Below are 14361 nucleotides of genomic sequence, written 5' to 3'. Positions count from 1 at the left end.
AGTTCTAATACTTAATACTCGCCTATGCAAAAGCCAACAGGGATAGGGCTAAAAAGGAATGGAAAGATTTTTAAAAGTGGGAGGAATAAAATATAACTGGCATTAATTTAAAAGCATGATCTACATAATCTCAAGGCAAGGGTTAAATCTATCACAATCAAAATGTAACTACATCCATGGTCATCTCAAGTTAATTCTTGGGGAGAATCTGATTGTAACAGTCTGTTCCTTTATGAGCAGGCGAATTTTTCAGCCAATTCTAAGGCAAGGCTAGGAAAGATTAGAACCAGGCCTCTCCAATCACAGCAGGGTCAGAGGTGACAGAGAGCCCTAGAAATTGACCTAAAATACTTTCAGTAAAATAGTGGGGAGTTGTGAGTCCCCTGGCCATACATACCCACCAAACCCTTCCTTGGGTCTTATTTCAACACAGAGCACAGAAGCTCTGCCACTGTGAGAGTTCACTCTGAGCAGCCTAATTTGACTTCATTCTGCTTGGGCTTCTGTCCAATTGGCAGATGTCCTTGCAGAAGCTGATCTCAGACACTTTCCCTTTCTAATTTTTTGGCTCCGTTGCCTCTGTTGCATGGGATATCATCTCTGAAACTTTATCTTGGGTTCCCCAGGTTTTGCTTGTTTTGGAGCTTTGGTTTTCTCTTAAATCTTTCTCTTAAATCATGAACCCCAAAGACGTTCATGTGAAGCACTAAATCATTGGTAATTCCTTTGAGGCAAACATGAATTATCAAGTGACTTGCAAATTTCCAACCATTCCTTCCCTATTCCCCACCTCCCTCCAAAATGAGTAACTTCAGAACCAAAAATGCAAACACGAGGTAATCATCATGAATGCTGTACAAATGCACCATTTTCTTACAGGTTGGACTTTATAAAATGAAATGCCAGAGCTCTGATATTTATTATCTGAAATAGGTTTAACATTTGGAGAATTGTGTTCAAACACATAACCTTGGAAAGAAAAGCAAGCTGATCAGGGAACAGGCAGTGGGCAGAAAACATGATGGGCACAATTTTGATGTGTGTTGGGACAAATTTAGAAAACTGGGACCTTCTGAGCATAAAGAGCTCCCAAATGAGGTAAAAGCTAAATACAAATCAATTTCCAATTCTTCATGAGAGCCACTAGATATCAAATTTAAATATACATCACCACAATATTAATAACAAAGAAATCTTATGTTTTATTTAATACTTTGGCCAGACCAGCCCCTTTGAAGGGGTCACTACTTTAGGAAAGAAGAACAATAAACCATCATTCACTTTCCTGCAGACTCATCATTTCCTAATTATTTCTATTGGTCCTGCTTTATTCTTTCTGCAAATTAAGGGGTAGGAAAGTGTTTCTATATTAGATCAGCAATGTCTGGTTCTTATCCAAATATTCCACCTAAAAAGGACGTAAGTTCTCATGGATTGGACAACCTCTCTGCAACATTCCTGAGAATTGAATAATATAATAATCTTGAAAGTCAGCAGAGTGGATTATCCACTTTTTTTCTGGACTTGAACTTGTGACCTTAACAGTAGCACTGCAAAAAAGCAAATGTGCTAAGCACTTTGCCAGAGTAACCTTCCATGTAGACTTTTCATCTTAAATACACACAACTGGAAACAACTACAATTTTTGGAAAATTATGTACAAACCCAATACTTCTTTTGATTACATATAAATACAAATTAGCTATCTTTCCTAAAAAGTGGTTATAATAGTAAATAAATACAAAATAAATCTGACCATTATACTTCATGTGCTGGGGTTGAACCCATATAAAATGTACAACTAAATACATTTTAAAATCTTTAAGGAATAATTCTCTGATTAAAATATTTGTTTTCCCAACTTCTTTTTGTAGATATAAATATATTTTCAAAATAGCTGTGTGTTTTTTTCTCCATTCCATTCCATAAATAAAGTCTTCATTGGGAAATATTAAAGTGTCAACTTGTTTTTTTTTTTTGCTTTTTTTCTAAAATATATATTTATATATATTTATTTTATTTTGCTGTGCTAACGACACCCACAACCCTCCACAACCATGTCCTGATAGTTCTTTAATACGACCTTTTCATTTTCATCAAGGTACAGCATGGAGATAGCACTGAGTTCCGTTGGTACACAGCACGCCTTAGGAATTTTAGAATTAACCGAGTTGACCAACGTCTGAACAATGGCATGATTAGTGGAGTTCAGGTGATCTGCCAGGGGAAAAGGGCATTCCCCATGGCAGTAAAAGGCATGGTACCCCGGGGGGGCTACGATCCAGTCATTCCACCCCACATCACTGAAGTCCACATACAAAGGGTGTCTCTTACAGCTGGACTTAAGGCGTTTGCGCTGTTTATGTTTTGCTTGACGCTTTTCTCTTTTGTGCAGAGGGTGCCCTTTCCCATCATGGCCAAAAGTTACTAGCAGTGGCCTGATTTGTGACCAGCTGTGCTCATCTTGGTGCAAAGACCTGCTAATCCTGACATGTCTCTTGGAGACACCTTGGTTCTCTTCCAAGTGGGTCACCTCCACCACAAATCCATGGTTGGCGAGTCCCTGTGCAGTCCACCTCATCACAGCAGGGGTGACGTCAAAACTCTCCCACCTGCTTGCGTTCTGATTCACCAACCTGGTGTCCAAAAGTCTGGTCATAGGGAACTTCAAGTTGGCTGCTGCAGGTTTTATAATTTCATAAATATTAATTCGGTGATGGAAACTGCTATTGTTTTCCAAAGTTTCCTGTATCTGTTCCCGAAAAACCTGAAGTTCTGCTGAGGTGATAAACTCATCGGTGGGGATAGAGGTTAAATTAAAGAAGAATCTCCGGGTTGTTTTTCCATTCACTTCTGGCAGTTCTTCCAAAGATTCTGATTTGATAGATAAAGGTGGAAAAGAAGAAAAAACTCATTCAGTAAAATAAGAAACGGCAATCTGATGATATATGAGAATTTGTATACCTCACTTCAGGGTTTGATTTAACCCATGTAAAAGTTTGCAACCAGAAAATAAAAGCTTCCCCTTTAGATAAAAAGGAATCTTCCTTTTTCTGTGTTTATGTCAACATGCACACAATGAAGCAAAACTTCACAACTCATTGTTACGTTTTTAATCCAATATGTGAATACTGCTTCCAGGTGGCTATAATAATGGGGGAAATGGTGAAGCATTTCTTTGGAATTCACAGACTTTAGGGCAAAAAAAAAAAGTCAGCACTATAGTTAGTAGAGGTCTAATGAGTGAGGATTTGAGGAAATTATTGCATTTCTTAAAAAGAAAAAGGCTTTAATGTCAATCCCTTAAGCGGTATTCTAAAACATTACTCTGCAATTTAGATGATTTACAAATCTCGATATACAGATTTCAGTTTCCTAATTAAAGAGTCTGAAACTCAACATCAACGATGACATTTTGCAAAGCACACCCTACTATTTTACTCCAAGTCCAGAGACAAAGGCATTTACAGGGACCGACTTCTTTGGAAGTGTAAGGGTGGTACTAAGACACCATAGTAATTAAGGCCAGACAATTTCAAGAGAAGGAACTTCCCAACTGTTGTCTATTCTCTCACCTCCTTATGACCTCAAAAACCAAATCTCATTTTAGATACTTTTGGGGAAAAAAAGATTCTCTTCTGTTTTTAATTCCTTTGTCCTTAAAAAAAATAATAAACCATATTAAAAACATATACCTACCAAATGGCCACAAAAAAATTAAGAAAATTTACAAAAATACCATTATGATATTTGTGACATAAGGGATAATCTCATCCTATTACAGAATAAACATTCTATATCTATTATCATTATTTCAAAGTAGCCATTTAAGTGGGCTATGCATTTAAGGTCTTTCTGATTTAAGATTGCTGAACTTAATGTTTAAGAAGTACTGTTTTCCCAGCAAACAATAAAATATAACATAGCACCTTGAATGCTTTCATCTGCAAATCATCAAAGGTACACATTATCATTAAATTGGCAGTAAATAGCAATAGGATTTGAGACATTTGGGTTTATTTTTTTCTAGCTTTACCACATCCTGCCATTTCATTGTCTAAAAACTTAACCTGCTTCATTTAGGATCCAACCTAACTGCTACCAAAATCTATTTAGCCCTATTATTCTCAGAAGAAGAAGCCATATTTTTATTAACTTTATGGTTGTATTTCCCCTAAGTGAAATACCTGTAAGCTGAACACAGAGAATCTAGATGTGTTAGCAGAGGAGAATCACTTCAGATCACTCACTCAAAGGTTCTACTTGTGTAAACCTTCATTATCAAAGCACCAGTCATCAAGGCAACCTAAGTGGAAGTGCCAAGTTCAAGAGGGACAGTTTACAAGAAATTATGGAGTAATGCGCTAATGTGATGCTTCTCAAATTTTAGTCTTCACACAAAAGTCCTAAGATACCTTCAACCTCCAAATGCAGATTCTGATTCAGTAGGCCTGGGTGGGACCTGAGATTCAGCATTTCTAGCCAACTCCCAGATGAGGCGATGCTGGCAGGTCATGGACTACCCCCAGAGGGGCAAGATTTTAAAGGATGCTTTTCACATTCAAGTGTAAATTCCAGGAGCATATTTTAAAGTGACTTTTGGTCAAATAATACAACAGTGAGGAGAAGAAACATTAGTGTTGGCCAAGGAGTAAGAGGTGAGTCCATGGGTGGGCAGCCAGGGACTTAGAACAGAAAGATCTTCCAGGGCCCATTACTCAGGATGTTGAGGCTATCAGGCTAAGAAGTAAACCTTCCGTGGTCCCCTCAGGCTTGCTAATCTACACCTGTTAGGAATACCTTTGGGGAACCATCCAAACTTTAAACCTCACTCTAAGGTAATGGTACTTCAGGCCACGCACTATTTTCAACAACCAATCAGAGCAGCGCTCTTCTCAGTAGCTCCAATACACATCAAGGACTGTGTTTAAGCTTCTTTCCTTCTTTCCTTTCCTCTACTTCAAGAGCCCTCTAATGTTTCCAATAAAGGCATTCTTTCAGCAGAGAAGCCAACAGATACCAAAGAAAAAAGGAGTGACATAAAAATCAGCAATGTCCCCCAGATGTAATGACATAAGTCCAGACCTGGCTTGAGCTACTGACTTCTTTGATAGTCAACACACCTAAGAATGCTCTCTTTTCTTTTAAAGAGGGAGAAGAAAAAGGCAAATTATTCAGGGCATTTGCAGAACAGCTGTAATAAGAAGGTGTCCAGAGAAATAACAATTGCAGCAAAAACTCTGAATCAAAATCCATAAATGAAAAAGAAGGAAGTTATGAACAGACGCAAGGACACAGAGACACACTCACATACACACCCAGTGGATGATAATGAACGGGCATTCACCAAGAGCAGAAGGAAAGATAGGTAAAATGAATAAAGATGGGTATAGAAGAGGAATAAAATAGAATAACCCTCTCGAAGATAAATGTAAGGCTGAATCATATAAAATTGCCATCATTTGGCCAGATTTGACAGAAAAAAAAAAAAAAAAAGAAAACAGCAGTTTCATGCACTTCAAAATCCCACTGGAGGTTAAATGGCAAAAAGGATATCACTTAGCAGCCTTATCAAAGGGAAGAACTGCACTATTAAACAGCAGTAATGTGAAGTAACGTGAAGACCTTTCTCTGACTTTCCAACTTCATCAAGAACCCCTATTTGTCCTTAATACAAAGGACACTGTGGTGATGCCCCTGTGGATTCAGGTCACAGAGGCAAGTCAGAAGCTCACAGAAAACCCCAAACCAAGAAAAAAAAAACTGTTCACATTTAGGGCACCTACCACCATTTCCTTTGATCTGCAAGGAATGAATTTCTTCTTGAGGGTAGAAAAATCGAAACCTATTTCAAATAAAGTAAAATAAAGGGGAAAAAAGCTGCAAATCATCATACCAACCCTAGAGATTCTGAAAATATAATAGAGCATTTACCCAAGTAGGTGCTATATGTTTTGGAGGCTTATATAGCTGTTAATTCTCTATAAATAACCTTTGTTGAATAAGCTGAATTTGTCAAGGGCTCTGGGTATTCTGGCCTATTTTAGACCTGAGTTCCTACCTCTAAGTTCTTATCTAAACATACAGAGCTATGGCTGCAAAAAAAAAAGTGGAGTTAATAAAGAAAAATAAGGCACCAGTGACAAGTGATCTCTCCTCCAAAAGTGAAGTTTTAACTTAATCATATGCACTGTCAATTATTCATCTACTTCAAAATAACACAAAAGAGGAGACTGAATTCCCTCAGCCAGCCTGGGTCCCCTCTGGCTTCCTCTTCCCTAGACAAGGAGGAATATAGGACATAAGCGAAAGAAATCATCATGATAATGTAATTAGTGTCCTTAATGCTTCCTTGTGCCATATCTGGCACTAAGATCTTTTACATGAATTATCTCACAACAAATCACTTAGAGAGGAACTTTTACTATCTCCATTTTGGAAATGAAACAGTTGGAGCTCAGAAAGGTTATATGACTTTCCTAAGGTCACAGAGCTAGTAAATGAAGAGCAGGGCTATGAGCTTGAGTCTACTGTAGTTCCCAAGTTTCTGGCCACTAGATAACACTACCTAACATGAGGGAAGAGTCAAAAACTCAAGCAGAAGTCAAAGCCATTAGGGAAACCTTTATATTGAATACAATAATAACCATAGGATGAGATCTTTCCCAACCAAAGGGATATAAATATACTACCACTCAAGTATGGTGGAATCAGAAAGAACTAAAGATCAGGAAAGTAAAGTAGCAGAGCCCACTAGGATATGCAGATCTATTTGGAACCACTGATATTTTGTGGCTGTCTTTTTGTCCTAAAAAATGAAGAGTTTTAGCAAAAAGTGAGTTATTATTATGTTTTGAGAAGTCTGCAACACTCTTTGGACAAAAAAAGACCATTAACCTGGGGATGCTATAGCAAATCAGGAAGGTTGGAAATCACTACCCTTCAGTGAAAGTGGCTGAGAATAAGAAACACTACTTTCTAAAATATAAAATAATTGCTAGAGAATTGATACATGAGAGAGAAAAAATATGTAAGATAAAAAGGTTAAAAGGAAACAGTCTAAAAAAAGATAACAAAAGAAATGACAAATACAGGAAAAGTATGGTATTGACCCTGACTTGGCTTCTGCCCACCCTTAACTCCAACACCTTTGGAATGATCATGTGCCTTCTTACTGTCTTCTGACTACTTGGTGAAATACACAAAGGGCAAGTCTAAAAAGAAAAAAAAAAAAAAGACAAAATAGCTTAACGAGAAGGGATCAAGAATACAGAGGAACCACTAAAAGAGCCGTGGACACAAAATATTAGCATAAGAACAATCACTGGCACCAGAGCCTCAATCTCCATGAGGATTTCCAGAGAGAATGCCTGTTCGACTTGATAGGGACTTTCTTAACAACACTGAAATACCTGGGGATCCTAGGAAAGCACATCAGGTAAGCATTGGTTTGTGGGGTATACCTGGCCAAATCTTTTGCTTACACTGGGAATTTATGATACAAGTTCTCTCTCATAGGGTAGTGGTTAGATATATTTTCATGATAATTACATTTGTGGTAAAAGGGCTAATCTCTCTTTGAAGGCTGTAGTCATAGAAGCAAATAATTCCATTGTTTCAGGCAAAAAGAAGTCTGTGTCCTTCTGGGTGTAGAGAGTAAGCACATGGTCCTTCTATATTCCATCCTGACAGGAAAGCATAGAGACCTTTTCACAGGGCCAATGAAAGCAACCAATTTCAATGTGTTTTTAACTACAGCAAGCACAGAACACTCTTTCCAGTTGGAGAAGTGATTTTTCTATCCTCAGTGGCAATAGTGCAAGATCTATGTGGCCAAAGCACTTTTTAATGACTGAAGAAAAGAAAATTATTGCAGCACTTGGGCTCTCCTGAGTGAAAAGTATTGTACAGAGGACTAGGCCAAATTTAATAGGAGAAATGACAACTGGTAATTTTTGTCTCTTACCATGTAGTCCCATTATCTTCATACAGTGGTTGAGATCTGATAACCGTGATATCTCTTGTGTTGTAAGTTCACCAAATCACCCAGATCCCACCCACAAATAAAAGCAACAGGTAATTCTTGGAATTGGGCCCTTACTCCTCTACCAAACAAATGCCCATTAAGTCTGCATGAGCCAAGTTCTGCTTTTAAGCCAGTTGCCTTAATCTCATGGTTTATTAGAAGATTTTTGGTGCTATGCACAGCACAAGGATGTTTATAAAAAACAAATTCTGGGTTACACAAAAATGAAATTGGTCTTCAAAAAGTGCATTATGTGGTCTAATGGTGATATACTAGTCATAACAAAAAAAGAAATGGATTTGATGAAATGTGAGGCAAAAATTACGTGGGTTTTCTGTATCATCTAACTGCATTAAGATCTGACGTTACTGTAGCTTGATTTTAAGCAGGTTGGTAACTTCTGTATTATTTTGCACATAACACTTATGCTTTTAAAAATATAAATGCTGACTTATAAACTCAAGCATGCTATTTAAGCTAAAATAGCACTCAAATAATTTGCAGCCTGTTCAGTTTTGATCAAGCTACTTTCAGAGGAAGAAGGAGAAAGGCACAGACTTCACTGATGGAATCCTGCAACTAAATGTTTTAGGTGTCAAGTGACTTAAATGTTCTTCCTTTTAAATTAGAAGAGGCACAGAATACCTTCTTCCCCTTAAAAATAAAGTTAAGAATGATTCCAGGCTAAATGTCCAGGAGAGGTGGCTGAAATAGCTATTCTTGTTACTTTTCTATGCAGAAAAACAGTTCAAATCAGCGTCAGCTGGGAATGGAGAACTGTATCTATATAGTCATCCCAAGATTATGTTGACAGAATGTACAGGAGTGAAAACATTTCTACGTAGGACCACAGACAACTTTCGCTTCAATGAATGACTCCTGAGGGAGTAGAAGGCTATCTTCTGTCTTTTCTCATCGGATCGCTACTGCAAAAAGCACCTCACTTGAAAATGTGCTGGAAAATGAACTGATTATCAATTCAGTGTCCCCTTCAGAACATACAGCTGCTTTGATGAAGTACCTTTTGTTATGCAACTTGCCTTTGGGACTTCTTCCCAATGCCAAGTGTTGTTCTCACAAGCCAAGGGTAGTCACCCTTCACACTGGCAGAAAAGGCCTGGCTGCAACATTTATTTGTTTACAACAGATCATAGGTTTCCACTTGAAATTTACCACCTCAAAAGACAAGGCAAGAAAAAGGGAACTTTACTCCCAAGTCTCCAATAACCTACAGGTGGCTGCTCTGTGGTATACAGCTTTGGACCATTCCCTAGTATCTGATGAAACCTGTTCTCTATTTGGAATGTATTAAGCCAAAGGGGCATTTAAAAGTGTAGAGAAAGAACTAAAGTGGAATATATTTTTAACTAATTGATCTAACCTGGGTACAACAGATGTCAATAGCTGCTCTAAGACATTTCAAATCCACTAAATGTTTTTCTGATGAAACAAGCAGAAATATCCTACCTTAGGAAAACCACATCCAGTATCATAGAAGGAAAAAAAATCCACATTTCAATGCACATGGAAAAAAAAAAAAAAAAAACAGGCAGCTGCTGCAAAAGCTTTTATCTGAAGGCTTGCCTTGTCTCTACCAGGGAGTTCATCTCAGATTTAAGCACAAAACAAGAAAGTCATTGTGGAAACAATAAGATTGATTGTGGGATTGATCTCCCACGGGGATTAGATAGGGATTCGAAATCTTCCAAACCAGGCCCAGATCAACTGTAAATTAGAAAGACTTTGGGGCCCCGGGCTTTGATTTTTCAATAGTATCTCTGAAAATTCTGCCCTTGGCTGTGTCTGGCCTGAAACCCCCGCCTAGGCAGGGGAAGCAGATTTACAGGGCAAGGACTTCCAAACAAACTTAAAGAGATCCCAATCTGCCCCCCTCCTTTCCATTCTTCCCCTATGAAATTCTTGCACGTTTAGCTGACTAGGGGCATGCCTTTTGCCCTCATCTTCCCCATCATTTGATTTCTCTCCAGTTACTGGAGGAGGAGTCGCTCTTCTGGCTGCAAGCCAGGAAAAGGGTGCGGATTTACCAAAGGGGAATCCCTGGCTCCCGAACCACACAGGCAGTGCGTTAAAGCCAGGTTCCGAAAGGTTCTTACGAAGTCAAGAATGGAAATGTCTGCGGAGTCCTGGCCAAGCTGCCTTTCCAGGGATGCCAACACTCAGCCCACGGTGGGGAGCTTTGGGAGGTGACTCTCTGCCCGCATCTCCGCCCCCGCTCTCTGCTCCACGCCTCACCTTCGTGGTGGAAACTGCGCACGGTGTTGGCGAGGCTGGCTGCCCTCTCCAGCCGGTGGTCGGGGACGGGGGCGCCCGCCTGGCCCGAGTGCCGGCGATACAGGTCCAGCATGTAGGGGGGCACCACGGCGTCCCTGCTGGGGGTGGGTCTCCGCTTCAGGCCGAACATGCTGAGCAGCCGCAACTCAAACTCACTCAGGACTTCGTCCGAGGGCTGCGACGAGGAGCGGCCAGTGGATGCCGCGAACTTCCTCCGGCCCAGCTCGGGAATGAGGCCGGCCGCGCCGCCCAGGAGGACCTGGGGAAGCAGCAACGCTAGAAGACAGCGGGTCCCGGCCACCATGGTCGACCTGTGGACAGGGCCGACGTGAGTCACCGAGTTCCCCGCCCAACCCTCACCCCTTCCGCCCCCGCGTCCCCCGGCTCCCGCTCGATCCGTTGCCTCCTCCTCCAGGGTGCCCACTTGGTTTGCAACACTCGTGGGGATACTTAAAAGGGGCTGAAGCTTGAACGTTTGGGAGAATGAAAAACCCCGAGTTCCTGAGCCTGAAGGCTTTTCCTCTTTCATCCTACTCTCACCCTGTCTGACACGATTTGCGCGCGCGGGAGCGCGCGCGCGCACACACACACACACACACAGAGTCGATGACTATCACCTTTTTTCTGTGACACTGGTGCTGACACCCAGTGCAGGGACCCTGGGGAAACCACCGCTTGGTCTGACACCTCTCCGTTCCCTAAACAAACCAAAACACATTGCCCAGCGTTGGCTCGCATATAAACAGGCACTAATGGTGCATGTGACTTCCTTAAAGGCACTGTATAGAACTTCCTGATACACACACACACACACACACACACACACACAGAGTCTATAACTTCCAGACCCAGTTAATTCAAGGCCACAACTTTCGAAGCCGCTTGCAACTTACGGCCCCCACCTCTAAACCTCAGAGGTGTCAGGACAGGCCACTCCAACCCCGACCTCCCCTCCCCCATGCAGTCAAGATACACATGTATATTCTTGGAATTACGTAAATAATTAACATCTATCAATTTACGTATGAGTAGAAAGTGACATTGAAGTACTATCCCCCTCGCATTCCTGGAAACAAACAGGGAGAACCCCAACTTCTAGTATTTTCCTAAATGGGACTTGGCTCTGAGTAGAGAGCAGGTCTCCGTGAGAAATTTGAAGGGAGAAAAGACGGCCATGGTAGGGTGTAAAGGCTGGCAACTAACGGGTGAAATCCAGGGGCCACCTTCTCGAAGGCATTTCTTTGACTTTTTTTTTTTTAATCATTTAAGTGTTAACAGCCCTAATAAAATACTGAAAAGAGGGAAGGGAGGAGGGGCGGAAGAGTGCGAGCCAGGAGGGCCAGGCTGACGGTCGCCGGGGGCGGTAGGATGTGGGCATCCCCGCAGGGGCTCGGCAGCACGTGGACCTGGAGGGGTCTGTTTACGTCCGGCCAGGCCCAGCCCCCGGACGGGCACATCTGCGGGGGCCTCCTGGGCCCCGCGCCCAACCCCCCCGCCGTAGCTGGGGTCCCACGTCCTCTACCTTTAGGAGACCGCAGACCGTCTAAGAAGCACGCGGGGACACGTCCATTGAAAGAGCCTCCACATGGAAAAAGCTCTGGTCGGAGGACCTGGCGCAGGGACCGGGTTCCCTTCCTTTGCCACCTCCTCCTCCCGGGCGCCGGCGGGGCAGTCCTTCTCGCGCAGGGAAAGGCGTCTCGGGGTCGGGCCCAGCGGAGTAGTGAAGTGGCGCGGGGTTCAGAGACCGCGAGGCTGGGTCCGCTGGGGTAAAGGCACCGGCGCTAAGTGGGGAGCGTGAGCTATTCTCCCTGCAAGTTCAAGAAGTCTCCAGCCAAGTGCTGACACACAGCAACAGCGAGCAGGGGGAGGAGTGCGGGGAAGGGAAGGGAAGGGAGAGAGGAAAGGCTGGTGCTGTCGTTGTCCTTAGGAACCAGCGCCCGCGGGACGCGTGGCCCCGCGCGGAGCCTGTTGCGGCACTCGGGGGGCGAGGGTCTGGCGCTCGGCGCTAGCTCCGCCGCGGCCCATGGCTCGGGGCAGCCATCCTGGGAGACGCCGGGTCCGGGCAAGGGCGCAGCGGCGATCTCGGTGCCGGGAGAGTTGCCCCCCCGCATCACTCTGCCTTACTCCAGCGCACCCCCATTAGCGCTAGCCAGCTGAGACCCCCGCGGCTCNCGCTAGCGCCTCCAGCCCCTGCCCTCAGAGGGGAAAGTAAATGGAACGCCTGGACATTCTCTGGGACTGCAGGGGCGAAATTCGGAACAAACACGGGGTCGAGTCTTTATTTCCCACCTGGCCCGTTATTCAAGTTTCAGTTTGAAGTTTTTCGATAATAGGCGATTTTTAAAAATATTTAAAGACCTTAACCAAGTTACAAGTCATCTTGACATAGGCTTGGGTAGACACTTCTGTGTTTCCCCAGGGTAGGAGAATTAAAAGAAAACTGGAGATTGCAAACTAGGTGTCATTTAAACTTTAACACATACTGATATGCATGTGTACATATGCAAATGCATGAGTACGCATTTAGATTTACATACGTATACATTTATGTTTATGTAAATGCACTATTTTATTCAGATATAAATGTAATATACAAAAATGTTCGCATATGTCTCTATCAATATATGCATATATGTAAATGTGCTAACGAAAGCATATTTCTGTATGTCTATATACCTGTACATGTGAAATGGATGTCATCCTGCCGTACATTTTGGCAAGGCTGACCCTTGTGTGTGTGGTGGTGTGAAGACAGGATATTATTTCTTTTTATGGTAGACATCACTTCATGCTTTGTGATATTTATCTTGCCCAGCTCAACAAGACAATCAGCAGCTCAGAGGAAGGTAAAATAATGCGCAGTGTGAACCAAGCACACAAGACTATTCTGGTTTGAGACCTTAGAACCTCTGACCCACCAGGACCCAGCAGCAAGTATATCACATATGGTCAAGTCATTTGTCTCCCTCAGCTGAATATTCCCCAAATCTACTGCACCATGGCGACTCGAGTTTAAGGCTTTCTGTCCCTCCCAGGATTCCAGGATCCTCCATGCATAACACATCCAGGTTGCCCAAATGATCCCAGAAACCAAACGCAGAAAATTTTTGGAAAAGACCAGATCAGCAAAATCAAGTCTGCCTTCACAGAACCTCTAGCCTGCAAAGCAGAAAAAGTCTGAAGCAGGAGCTCATAACAGCGTATTATCCATGTGTATTATTTTTTCAGTTGGGAAGCTAAAATAATTCTAGGTTCTGCTCACGTAAATCGGATTAGCAACCCACAGGGGAATTAGGCACTTGCTGTTTCTGAAAGTATAAAGGTCAAATAAGGTATTTCAGAGGAAGCCTGCCTACTAGGAAAATAAATGGGGTGGGGGAGGGTAAAATATTCAGGAACGTGCTACTTTTTTCACCCTGAAAATAAAGTGCTATGAAAGCTGATTGTCCCTTGAATCATTGGCCACCAAACAAGTCAGCAATAGAACATATTCTACTGATAGACCCTGATGTTAAAAAATGTTTATTGTGCTTCCAAAGCGATTTCCTTCCATATCAAGTTTAACTGAGAAGTTAACAATTGTTTCTGTCATAAGTGAGATTTAGAAAACAAAACAGGACTTATGAGACCTGAATCAGTACGTAGCTTTTAAAGAGGAGGGAAAAGATGATGGCTGTTGGCTGTTCCTAGAGTGAAGATGGAAAATAAATCTCCGGTGATGACATCAAGGATGTCCTGCAGCTTCAGGCCTTCAACTTTTGAAACAGGAACCTTGTCGGTTTATGAAATAATCTTCGATAGTCAAGACTCTGAGAGAAAATGGATACTTCTGGACACTCGATTCTATTTCAGCGTTGCCCATCACCGGATCTCTTTTATGTGTGATTTCTGAGATATAGGATTTCTGAGAGGCTACTGAATGCCTTTCTGAAGCACAACTTCCTAAATTTTGGCCTTATGTGTCCAAGATCCAGGCTCTCTGGTTGTTTTTTAGAGATGGCTGCCCTCTTGTGGTGGAAATGAGTTCCAACTCTCGGGAGAAA

At 42.2% G+C, this 14361-nt stretch overlaps 1 protein-coding gene across 1 annotated transcript; it reads right to left on the bottom strand.

Moving 5' to 3' along the window:
* Positions 1-2029: 2029 nt before the first annotated feature.
* BMP2 (bone morphogenetic protein 2) lies at positions 2030-10629 on the bottom strand. Its single transcript, XM_077749135.1, has 2 exons — positions 10280-10629; positions 2030-2874 (listed from the first exon to the last, which is right to left on the bottom strand). The coding sequence occupies exons 1-2, from the start codon at positions 10620-10622 to the stop codon at positions 2030-2032; spliced, it is 1188 nt and encodes a 395-aa protein (XP_077605261.1). The 5' UTR covers positions 10623-10629.
* Positions 10630-14361: the final 3732 nt, after the last annotated feature.

The sequence above is a fragment of the Crocuta crocuta genome, unplaced genomic scaffold (assembly GCF_008692635.1).
Source record: "Crocuta crocuta isolate KB4526 unplaced genomic scaffold, BGI_CrCroc_1.0 scaffold407, whole genome shotgun sequence".
Lineage (NCBI taxonomy): Eukaryota > Metazoa > Chordata > Mammalia > Carnivora > Hyaenidae > Crocuta > Crocuta crocuta.
Note: the sequence above shows the minus strand (reverse complement) of the source record. Positions and strands in the feature narration are given on the sequence as shown.